Source organism: Leucoraja erinacea, chromosome 8 (assembly GCF_028641065.1).
Source record: "Leucoraja erinacea ecotype New England chromosome 8, Leri_hhj_1, whole genome shotgun sequence".
NCBI classification, from domain to species: Eukaryota; Metazoa; Chordata; class Chondrichthyes; order Rajiformes; family Rajidae; genus Leucoraja; species Leucoraja erinaceus.
Window position 1 is genome coordinate 44,473,743 of NC_073384.1, and position 12,397 is coordinate 44,486,139.

The 12,397-nt window shown below is 43.4% G+C and overlaps 1 protein-coding gene across 2 annotated transcripts in view; it reads left to right on the plus strand.

Moving 5' to 3' along the window:
* The window catches only part of stpg4 (sperm-tail PG-rich repeat containing 4), a 42,301-nt gene extending 34,873 nt beyond the window's left edge, over positions 1-7,428 (plus strand). For both annotated transcript variants that reach the window (XM_055639611.1, XM_055639612.1), the window contains one exon: positions 659-7,428. In XM_055639611.1, coding sequence (XP_055495586.1) covers positions 659-742 — 84 coding nt within the window. In that variant the 3' untranslated portion in view covers positions 743-7,428. The remainder of the gene's footprint in view (positions 1-658) is intronic.
* The last annotated feature ends 4,969 nt before the right edge of the window (positions 7,429-12,397 follow it).

Below are 12,397 nucleotides of genomic sequence, written 5' to 3' on the forward strand. Positions count from 1 at the left end.
TGCTCAGGTTCCTATTAAATCTTTCTCCCCTCATCTTAATCCTATGTCCTCTGGTTCTTGATTCCCCTATCTTGTGCATTTACCCAATCTAAACATAACATTTGACTTTCTGGGTGACACGGTGGTGCAACGGTAGAGTTGCTGCCTTATAACACCGGAGACCGGGGTTCGATCATAACTACGGGTGTTGTCTGTACTGAGTTTGTATGATCTCCCTGTGACCGCGTGTGTCTGTCCGAGTGCTCCATAGTGTGTGTAGGTTAGTGTACGGGGTGATCGCTGGTCGGCGCAGTCTCGGTGAGCCAAAGGGCTCGTTTCCACAATGTATCTCTCTAAAGACTCTTGACTGCTTACATTCATATGTTACATTCGGACCGGCTCAGCAGAGTGAGAAAAGATTTTATCTTTGATTCGGGCCCAACAATTTATAAAACAGTGAGTTAAGGTAGATTATTGTTTTATTGATTGATCGATCGATTGATTGTTACTTTATTATCACATGTACTTGGCCGCTGCCCTTCTCACTCTATCACGGCCGTGCTCGCCCGCTGACCGCCCTCTCGCTTGCCAACGTCTCTCCTTGCTCTGCCGGCGGCCGGGCCCTGTCCAGCACGGCTGCCCAGCGCTTTTGCTTAATCCATTCTCTATGTATTTACAGAAAACGCCAGGACCAGGAACATATGAGACTGTCAGACAAATGCCAAGCTGGACCAAAGCTTCTCCCCGTTACCTCTATTACTAATTAAACATTTTAAATCTACACAATCTTGCAACAGATTTCATTCAAGTTCGCAAACATAAAACTTTCCAATACAACGTACCTCTTGAATTCCTTAGCGTGATCTGACAGGTTTAAGAGCCCGTCAGGAAGCCATAGTGGAGACCAGGATATGGCCAACAGACTGAACAATTTGGTTGCTAAACTGAACAAAATAGTTTCTGTGAACTTACTTCAACTACCACAGTGAAGATTAAGGAGGAAAAATCACCAGAGTACTAAAGCAAAGATGTTTTGCTGAATCGTTATAGCTGATCCTGGTGCTCATCAGATTTGTTCAGATTCTTTGATAATTTATAAACGTGTCCAGAACCCTGTTGCCTTAGATTTGACCTTGGACCATGAAGAAAACGGCATAGTGTACAGTCTGAAGAAGGGTCATGAACGGAAACGTCACCCGTTCCTTCTATCCAGAGATGCTGCCTATCCCGCTGAGTTACTCCAGCAATTTGTGTCTACCATGGTGTAACCAAATGGGTATGAAAGAGATAAAAGAGGTAACTTTTAATTACTTCTCATCTATGGATAGGATAGGTTTAGAGGGATATGGGAAAAGTGCGGACAGGTGGGACTAGTGTAGTTGGGGCATGTTGGTTGGCGTGTTTTCAAGCTGTATGACTCTACCACAGGAGAACGTCTGCTGTAGTTTAGTTTAGTTTAGAGATACTGCGCGGTAACAGGCCCTTCATCCCACCACGTCCATGCCGTCCCATGATTTAACACTATAATACACAAACTAATGACAATTTACAATCGTACCAAGCCCCTTAGCCTAGAAACGTGCACGCTTTTGCAGTGTGGGAGGAAACCAGAGCACCCGGAGAAAACCCACGCTGATCACTGGGAGAACATTCAAACTCCGTACAGACAAGCACCCATAGTCAGGATCGAATCTCTAGTGCTATAAGGCAGTAACTCTACTGCTGCGCCAACGTGCTGCCCAGAAGTTGATTGGTCACAAGAACTGAAAGCTTTTGCTTTCAACAGCGACAACAGTGAATGATGAAAGTGTGTGTTGGCCACCAGTTTTGGGGTGGATAGTGGTGATATGACAGGAAACATTTACTTGAAGATAAATTACACATCCCTTTGTGCATGTACTTGTGTCTGGAGAGCATTATCTTACCTTTCTCCTATGGACCTGATGTGGCAGCTCTGCCTGTACTAATTGGAGTTTTTGACCTAAGGGCCCCAACATCAGCTAAATGCAAACATTCCCAATTAAATGACTTCTATATTTGCTTCTACCTCATACCATAGCAGGTTCAAGCATCGGTCCAGTCATGGGAATGTAAGATTTAGAAGTGAGAGGATAAGGTATGGCTGATCTGACCTTGACCTGAACTCCATCTTCCTACCTGATACAACCCTTGTGTCCCCTGTCGTCCAAAAATCTTCCACTTTGCCTTGAGTGCATTTAATGTTTCAGCTTCCGGAAATCTCTGGGACAGAGAAGCCCACAGATTAACAAAAAAAGATAAAATCCCATTTACTACACCTTAAATAAATGACTCCTTTATATGAAGCTATGTCCTGTAAGTTTAACACAAAATGCTGGAGCACCTCAGTGGTTCAGGCAGCAAGCCTGAAGGGCATAGATAGAGAACATTTCAAGTTGTGACCCTGCAGTTCCTTCAGACTCTAAAGCTTTGAAGAAGGGTTCCGACATGAAACATCACCTTTCCATGTTATTCCGGAGATGCTGCCCGACCCACTGAGCTATTTGAAGACTTTGTGTCCATTTAGTTTGGTTTAGAGATACAGCGCGGAAACAGGCCTTTCGGCCCACCGAGTCCACGCCGACAGCGATCCCTGCACATTAACACTATCCTAAACACACTAGGAACAATTTTTACATTTATACCAAGCCAATTAACCTACAAACCTGTACGCCTTTGGAGTGTGGGAGGAAACCAACGTTCTCGGAGAAAACCCACGCAGGTCACGGGGAGAGCGTACAAACTCGATACAAACAGCCCCATAGCCAGGATTGAACCCAGGTCTCTGGCTCTGTGCGTTGTAAGGTAGCAAATAGAAACATAGAAAATTGGTGCAGGAGTAGGGCCATTCGGCCCTTCGAGCCTGCACCGCCATTCAATGTGATCATGGCTGATCATCCAGCTCAGTATCCTGTACCTGCCTTCTCTCCATACCCCCTGATCCTTTTAGCCACAAGGGCCACATCTAACTCCCTCTTAAATATAGCTACTGCTGCACCACCGTACAGTATAAACCAGTGTAAACTAGCATCTGCAGTTCCTTGCTTCTACTCTGAAAGTTCTATTGGGGGAGTGAAACATCTTCTCAGCATCTTCTCTGTCAAGCCTCTTGGAATTTTATGTTTTATTAAAATTAAAATTTCCCTCATTCTTCTAAACCTAACTGAGAATTGTTTTTAAACCCAGGGAGTGGTTTGGACCTGGACTGTGCCGTGAAGCACAGCAGTGGAAACAAATTAAATAATGACATCCAAAAAGGGAATTAGAAACTTTTGGAAACCTTTGGATTGCAACCATTTTTTGATTCTGTTTCAATTGGCAAAGGCCTCTATTGCTCAAACATTCCTGATAAAACAACATACGAGCATCAATCAAGTGGACCTTATCCACATTGCCTCCATTGCAATTATATTTCTCCTGAACATAAAGAGATTGAAATCACAAAAACTCCAGGTGCAGAAAATCTGATATAATAACATCAATGGAATCACTCAACTGCAACCTAAATCGAACTTAGAGATACAGTGTAGAAAGAGGCCCTATGGCCCACCGAGACCATGACAACCAGCAATCAATCATGCACTTAGTCTGTCCAACACATGAGTAACAATTTACAGAACCCAATTAACCTACAAACCTGCACATCTTTGGAGTGTGAGAGGAAACTAGAGGACCCAGAGAAAATCTATGTAGTCACAGGAAGAACGTACAAACTCCATTTGGCAGCACCCGTAGTCAGGATCAAACCCAGGTCTCTGGCACTATAAGGCAACTTTACAGTTGCGCCACTGTGTCAGCCTCATTTTCTTACTCCACCAGTTCTGTTGGTCTTTAACCGGAAACTTTAACTATTTTTTCTCTTTCCATAGATATTCCTTAACATGAGAATTTCCAGCATTTTATGTTTTACTTTGGACGCATAATTGTGGGCCATGCTTTTGGTGTGAAGTCTGCAGACATTCAAGCCCAAAATCTATTTACACAAAGTAAGCTATGTTTAGGGGCAGCACAGTGATGCAACAGTCGAGCTGCTGCCTCACAGTGCCATAGACCTGGGTTCGATCCTGACCTCGGGTGCTGTCCGTGTGAAGTTTGCATGTTATCCCAAGGACTGCGTGGGTTTCCTCCGGGTGCTCCAGTTTTCTCCCACATCCAAAAAATGTGCGACTTTGCAGGTTAATTGGCCCTCTGTAAATTCAAGTAGGATAACATCGAACTAGTGTGAACGGGTGATCAATGGTCAGTATGGACTAGGTGGGCCGAAGTGCCTGTTTCCTTGCTATATCTTTAAAGAAATATTAGTCCAGCACTCAAGGAGCATGGTATCGTCAGAAGTAAAAAAGGCCAGACGGCCTCCTCCAAGGTTCTGTGTCTGGATAGAATGGATGTGCAGAGTAATGGGTGAGTCTAAGACCACCGAGCACAGCCTCAAAATAAAAGGATATACCTTTAGAATGGAGATGAGGAGGAATGTTGTTGTCCAGAGGGTGGTACTCTGTGGAATTCATTGCCTCAGATGGCGACAGAGGCCAAATCATTGGATATATTTAAAGCGAGGAGTTATTGATTAGTCAGGGCATCCAAGGTTACAGGGAAAAGGCAGGAGAATGGGGTTGAGAAGGATAAATAGATCAGCCATGATGGAATGGCAGTGTAGACTTGATGGGCAGAATGGCCCAATTTTGCTGCTATGTCTTATGGTTTTACTTTGATTCTTTGAATTTTCGTTGAGTCTGAAATCATTGTACTCTGTTGAAGAAATGCAAATCCAAAAAATTGTCACCGAGGCCTGTAACGAGATTATACAAAGAAGGTTACCTGGCCAATCTCGGTACTAATGAATCAGTGTTTATTCATGAGTTCTGTTGAAATGAATGATCACAAAAATTCTTAGCTTTTGGTTTATGGTCCACGCTATCTCTTCCTTTTGCTTGTCAACCAGCTGTCATTCAGGGTTTGTGCCTGAGTGAGTGCGGTTCGGGAGATCACTCTTATCTACAGTTATGGCGCTTATTGTTTTTCTGATGACTGCAGCAGCCATTTGTAAGGGACGGGGCTTTATCTTGGGAATGGTTCCAAAGAATCAGGGTGTTTCATAATCGGTATTCACCTGCCATTCATAGGCTATGTTCTCTCGACCCAATTTAAACAGAGGTATTGAGTGGTAAGTGGAGAGGGGAGTGAATTAACAAAGTATCCTGTCCTCCCATCCGCGTAGCCCAGTGATGTATTCAGACTTTGACAGTCAATTTTCACTCAAATTGCATACTTTATGTTCACAGGCCTGCCCTTGCGATTGTGTCGTTAATTCCCACGACAACTGAAATTTCCATTAAGTCATGTTTAAAGATTCCAGAGTGAAAGTGCAGACGTTCTTATTTTCGAATGAAATCTGCCTTCAATGCCATGCTTGACTGGCTTCATTGCTGTTCGCATTACATTGCCATGGTGATTGGCAGGGGTTGGCGTGATTAAGAAGTGCTGGAAGCCTGAAGTTTGGAAACAAAATAATTGGAAATGATTCACAACTGTCAGTTTTAGTCAGGAAGCCAGGGAGCTCAACTGGATGGAGTTAAAAAACTGGGACTGGGATGGTGTTGAGCAGGTGAGTCCTAGAACGGGGTAATGGTGGAGGCAGATGCAATTGTGACGTTTATGAGGCTTTTGGATCGGAGCGTTGATATGAAGGGACTTGGATCATGTTCAGGCAGAACAGATTAGTTTATCTTGGCATCATAATTGGCACGGACATTGTAGGCTAAACGGAAACGTCACCCATTCCTCTCTCCAGAGATGCTGCCTGTCCAGCTGAGTTACTCCAGCATTTTGGGCCTACTCCTGTGGTGCACTGTTCTGTATTCTAGTTTAACATTGATATTAAGCAGCATATGATATTGCTGTTTCTTTTTCTCCTGATCTCAACCTGTGTCTATTAGACCTAAGATGGAGGCACAGTATGTTCTGACTTTTAAAAAGTAGGATATAGAATCAGGAGTAGCTCATTCAACCCTAACATCTGCTCCACCGCTCAGTAGGTTCATGACTGATATCTTAACTCCAGTTTCATACACTAATCTTATATCTCTTCCTCTGGCTTCACAGTTCACTCCACTTCACCTTTAGCCTTTGTTTACTCATCTGCCAATCCATCCCCCTCACCTGCAACTGCCTAGGAGTGGCCAGGCTTTGTCCCACCCCAAGTTCTTTTCCAACTTTCTCCACCCCACTACAATCACAGAAGAAGGGTCTCGACACGGAACATCTCATAATCATGTCCTTCAGAGATGCTGCCTGACCTGCTGAGTTACTCCAACACCTTGAGTTTTTTTGTAAACTGATATCTGCAGTACATTGTTTCTCGCATCCTATATCCCTTGATTCCCTTCATATCAAACTCTGCCTTGAAGACAATCCACATCAGAGCCTCCATGGACCTCAAGGGAAGAAAGTTACAAGGAATCACTGTCTTCCAGAGATTTATGTCATCTTTATCCTGAATGGTTGGCTTCTTATTTTGAGACCATGACCTCAGGTGATAGACTCTTCGGAGGGAAACATGAATATTAATTATGTGTTATTAGTCATTTTAACAGTATCCAATGCTTCATGGCATGAGGCACTTGCCACCATGAGTCATTCTCCTCCTGCCTGGTTCTCCAAAGGCAACGGAGCTGAAGGCTACCAAGGTAAATTGTCAAGAGTCCATTTAGAGCAAGACTGAGCTAGTAACCCAATGTGCTGCAAAACAGATGTGCGATCTCGCTAGAAAGGATGGTATGCCCAACCTCTAACTTTGGGTAACACTTTCTTCACTGATAAGTGAGGCACTATGGGGAGATACCTGATAACATTAGATATGGGAGTGGGATTCACAATCTCTGTTTTAGGGAGAGAATTATGCCCGGGATATTCATTCAGAACTAATTGAGAGATAGCTTAAACCACACAATTGCTCTCCTTATCTCTCGTTCATGTTCCTTAATTCCTTGGTGGTTAGTCAGATCTTATATCTCTTAAATAAGTGTGTTGCCAATTGTTCCACATATTGCAGCTGATCTGAAGGCTGACTAGTCTAGTCTGAGATGCAGCACAGATACAGGCCCTTCGGCCCACCAAGTCCACACCAACCATCTCTTGCCATTCACATTAGTTCCATGTTTTGCGACTCCCCACACATTAGGTGCAATTGACAGAGGCTAATTAACCTACAACCCCCCACGTTCTTGCGAGGTGTGTGGAAACCGGACCACCTGGGGGAAACACACTCAGTCACAGAGAGAACGTGCAAACTCCATGCAGGCAATACCCGACGTCAGGATCAAACCCGGATCTCTGACACTCTGAGGCAGCAGCTCTACCAGTCCTGCCACTGTGCCAACTGTCGATGGAAGTGGGCCTCTCCTAACCCGGCTCTCCATAGACTTTGTTCCTTAGGCATTTGTGGATGGGTGGAAAAGGGGAGCAATGTCTTCAAGAGGATGGGGGTGGGGAACAGGAATTACTTTGGGGGGGGGGTATAGAAATAGAAAATAGGTGCAGGAGTAGGTCATTCGGTCCTTCGAGCCTGCACCGCCATTCAATATGATCATGGCTGATCATCCAACTCAGTATCCTGTACCTGCCTTCTCTCCGTTCCCCTGATCCCTTTAGCCACTAGGGCCACATCTAACTCCCACTTAAATATAGCCAATGAACTGTGGCCTCAACTACCTTCTGTGGCAGAGAATTCCACAGATTCTGTGTATGAAAAAAATGTTTTTCTCATCTCAGTCCTAAAAGATTTCTCCTTTATCCTTAAACTGTGACCCCTTGTTCTGGACTTCCCCAACATTGGGAACAATCTTCCTGCATCTAGCCTGTCCAACCCCTTAAGAATTTTGTATTGTTAGGTGATATTAGAAAATGGCTGTACAGAAAGTAAACTAGGAAGCAAACACCAAGAATCTATTTTTTGTACAGGTAGAAGTACCATAACCTTGCCAAAACAGATTAAGGTGTCTTCATAACAAACAGAATCAAGGTCAACTAAGGCAGTTTAATCTGCATTTCTAAATCTAGTATGAGTGCATGAAACACCTTATTTAATATCATGTATTCTTATTGTTCACCTAGCAATAATGTCCAACATACGATACATGCATTTCGCACTATATCGAGGTACTTTTAACACCATTCCTTGACCAACACCCACATCACATTGCTTTCCTGCAGTACCAGCTGTTCACCGGGGTCATGCACATCACCAAAACTCATTGGAACACACTCGCGTCCCTTACTATTCCTGTTCTCCAGAGATGCTGCCTGACTTGCAGAGTTACTCCAGCATTTTGTGTCTATCTTCGGTGTAAACCAGCATCTGCAGTTCCTTCCTACACGTTCCTTAATTGCAGGATAAGTCGCAGAGTCGCAAGCAACATGAGCAGACTGACTGTGTTCAAGTCCACTTTCTATGCTCTGTATCCTGGAGGAGAGTGCCCTTGTGATGATCACAAATGATTTGCCAGAAGCCTTATCCACAAAATACACATAAACCATGGAAGATGATGTTATACCTTTAATTAAACCTCAAAGGCGTATCATTATCTTCTCTTGGTTCAGCTGAGGTGGATTGAAGAAGGGTTCTGACTTGAAACGTTACTTATCTATGTTCTCCAGAGATGCTGCCTGACCCGCTGAGTTATTCCAGCATTTTGTCTGGGTTTTTTTTGACAGAAATCTGCAGTTTCTTGCGCCTCCATTATTCAGAATTACATGTACTGTCTAGTAAAAGTTCATTTATAGAGGTTTCTGGGTTGGATTTTTTATTTGACACCTCAGAGATATTTTCAGGGGTCCAGGAAGTAACTGGTCTGACACATCACAATCACCAATCCATGTCCTCAGGAGGAAGTCATTGAGTAATAGAACTGTACAGCATGATACAGGCCTTTTGGCCCACTTTGTCCATGCCGATGAAGTTTGCATATTAAACTAATCCCATTTACCAGCGTTTGGCCCAACTCCCTCAAAACCCGTTCTATCCATCAAGCAGTGAAAATGTATTGATAGGTTAATACTGTATTTTTACTGTACCTTTGTGTTGTATATGATAAATGCCAACATGTTGTGCTTTTACCTGTTGTATCTTGCAATTTTAAGTACAAAGGTTTTTCATTCTATGAATGTATTTTATTTTTACCAAATCCTATTTAATAAAATTGTTTGCTGAAAGTAAGCAACTGCGGGATGCAGCCATTAAAAAAAAAAAAAAAAAAAAAAAAAAAAAATGTATTTTCAAAGTCAATGTTGTGATAGCAATGGGAAAACAGTGGGAGCATTTCTACTTATGGTGACCCTTCTTCAGATTTATGTTTCTCGTGTCTGAATTCTGAAGAATGGTCTTGACCCGAAACGTCACCTATTTTTCTCCAATGATGCTGTCTGACACTCTGAGTTTGTATCCATCTCCAAGTTTAAACCAGCATATGCAGTTCCTTCCTACAAGGTGGAATAGACTTGATGGGCCGAATGGCTTAATTCTGCTCCAATGACATGAACTCATGAATGTATGAACATTCTTTCTGAGTCCAGTATCTCCATTTGCCTTCCTTTTTCCTGCTATTGAACTGCTCCACTTTCTTTCCTCTTTCATGGTATTGGATGTTGTGAATGACTTCCTTAGGTACCTTAAAACTAACCCCATGCTCCAAAAGTTTGCTTCTCGAAAGAACCCCTTCTTACCACCTTATTAATTGCGAACAACCATTCTGTATCCAACCTCCCCCTCATTCCTCAAGTCCTCGAAGTACTTGTGGTCTTTTAAATCTTACACTCCTTGAAAAGCTTGTAACTTTGTGATCCGGACTCCCAAACCTAACCGAAGATAAAAACACCAGGTATCAAAGAAACATCATGTTCTCACCATTTACAGAATAAATCAAACTTTATAATTTCACCACAAAAAAAAACTACGAAGTGTTGGAGTAACTCAGCAGCTCAGGCAGTATCTCTGGAAGACATGGATTGGCGACATTTTGGGTTGGCATCATTGATTTCCGGGAATTATTTCCGACTCCTGACTTTGGGCTGAGTTTGTGATTGAGTTTGTCACAACATTTGGGAGGCAGCTTGATGCAGACTTCACATTCTGCTTGCATGACAGTCAGATTAAGCTTCACCTGTCCTTTCCATGGCATTCCAAGCAGCTTCAGCCCTGCACGTAACAAGGATTATCTGTGGGAAACCAGGGTGTACATGTAAGCCTATCTCTCTGGCTATTTATCACTGGAGCTGTGAAGATTAAATCTCATATTATTTGAATGATGAATGCTAATAGGGTGGCAGAATGGTATGAAGATTACTAGCCGCCGTGCTTGTATTACAGCCAAATTTCCACACAAAGTCACATGGCAACTGAAATAGGCTGTCATCAAACAAGCATCTTACTCCAGAAGGAAGAATGAACGTGGCCAATAAATCACAATATCCTCTAACCAAGATGGCTGGGTTCCCTTTACTTATTTATAAATAGCGCTTCAATTTTTTCTGGAATCAAGCACTTAGTTTTAAGGTGTGCAGTGTGACTAATTCATGCTAGAATATGAACAATCTGTTTGTTGTTCAGATTGGAAACAAGGATCTGCAGGCGTTGGTATACCAAGTGAAGACCCAGAAAGATGGAGTAACTCAGCAGGTCTGGTAGCATCTCTGGAGAACACGGAGTGGTCAATGTTTCAGACCTCCCCATAGGAAAAAGACCCTTCTTCAGACTGACCCTTCATGAAACATCACCTCTCCATGTTCTCCAGCGATACTGCCTGACCTGCTGATGTACTCTAGGATTTTGAGTCTTTCCTTGCTGTTCAAATCATCAGTTTGCCCAGGCTTCAAGCTTTTTGCCCCAGGTATTCCCAAGTAGCCTCCCATCCAAATACTAAACAGGCTGAACGTACTTCACTGGATGCACACATGTTGCATTACCCCAGACAAGTTCTGAAATACAATGTACTATTTATGTCGGTTATTGTACTATCATCACTCCCCAGTCGAGCGTTACAGCTGAGCAACCTTTGTCCTTTCACCATTTCCACATATCTCTTCATCTCTTTACCTCTCTCTGTTTCTGCATCACTTCATTACTTTTTACTGAGTCACTGCGTGGAGCACATGATCTAATACCGAGAGAATGTTAGAAATGCAATCCTTCAGCTGAGTAAACTGAGGCCCTAACAACCCCCCTAGCTGGAAGTAAAAGGCTGCAGTTTTCCCCTAATGTGTGGGCCAATATGTACATCTCAACCTTCCTGCATCATCTGGTTATTGCTGTTTCTGAATTACTGTAGAGTGCAAATTGCATTTTCAATGGTCAATTTATTTGCCACATGTGCCATTTTAAAATCCTTTGGGTACCCCCACGTCAGTTGGTGGCACAGTGGCGCAGCGGTAGAGTTGCTGCCTTACAGCGCCAGAGACCTGGGTTCGATCCTGACTATGGGTGCTGCCTGTATGGAGTTTGCTTTCTCCCTATTACTACTTGGGTTTTCTCCGGGTGCTCTGGTTTCCTCCCACACTCCAAAGACGTTCAGGTTTGTAGGTTAATAAACTTCTGTAAATTGTAAATTGGCCCTAGTGTGTGGAATAGTGCTAGAGTGTGGCATGATCGCTGGTCGGTGTGGACTTGGTGTTCATGTTTGTATGCATCACTATACACAACCACTTGGATATATCTTGGATAAGCTTCACAGATACAGCACAGGTGTATAGACAATAGACAATAGGTGCAGGAGTAGGCCATTTGGACCTTCGAGCCAGCACCACCATCCAATGTGATCATGGCTGATCATCCTCAATCAGTACCCCATTCCTGCCTTCTCCCCATAATCCCCTGACTCCGCTATAGTAGTAGTACACTGAGACAGTATCCAGAGTCACCAGATTGGCGCTATTTTCAACTCCCAGTGGTTGTGCAGAATCCTTAACGTGACCACGAAGGCCTGGCATTGTCCTGGCGGCGTTGCAGGGCTTGACTGCTCGGTCCAGCCTCCATGGCATAACAATCTTTATGGGGTTTACCTTAACATATAGTGCAAGGTGCCATGGAAATTCTTTCACCTGGTCTTTTTCTCATCTTCTAGTTATGTAGCTGGTGGAGCCGCTTCCTCACAGCACCAGAGAACTGGGTTCGATCTTGACCTCGGGTGCTGTCTGTGGAGTAGAATCACAGAAAGATCACAGCACAGAAAACGGCTAATCAATCCATTCAGTCTGTGCCAGCACTATGTACAAGCAATCCAATGGTTCAATGGTGCTTTATTTATCACATGTGCAAACGCACTGTGTAATTCTTTTCTTACATTCAGTTCAGTTAAATATTGCCATACCTAAGCACAATCCCCGATTAGCAAAGTGTACAGAAATAGTC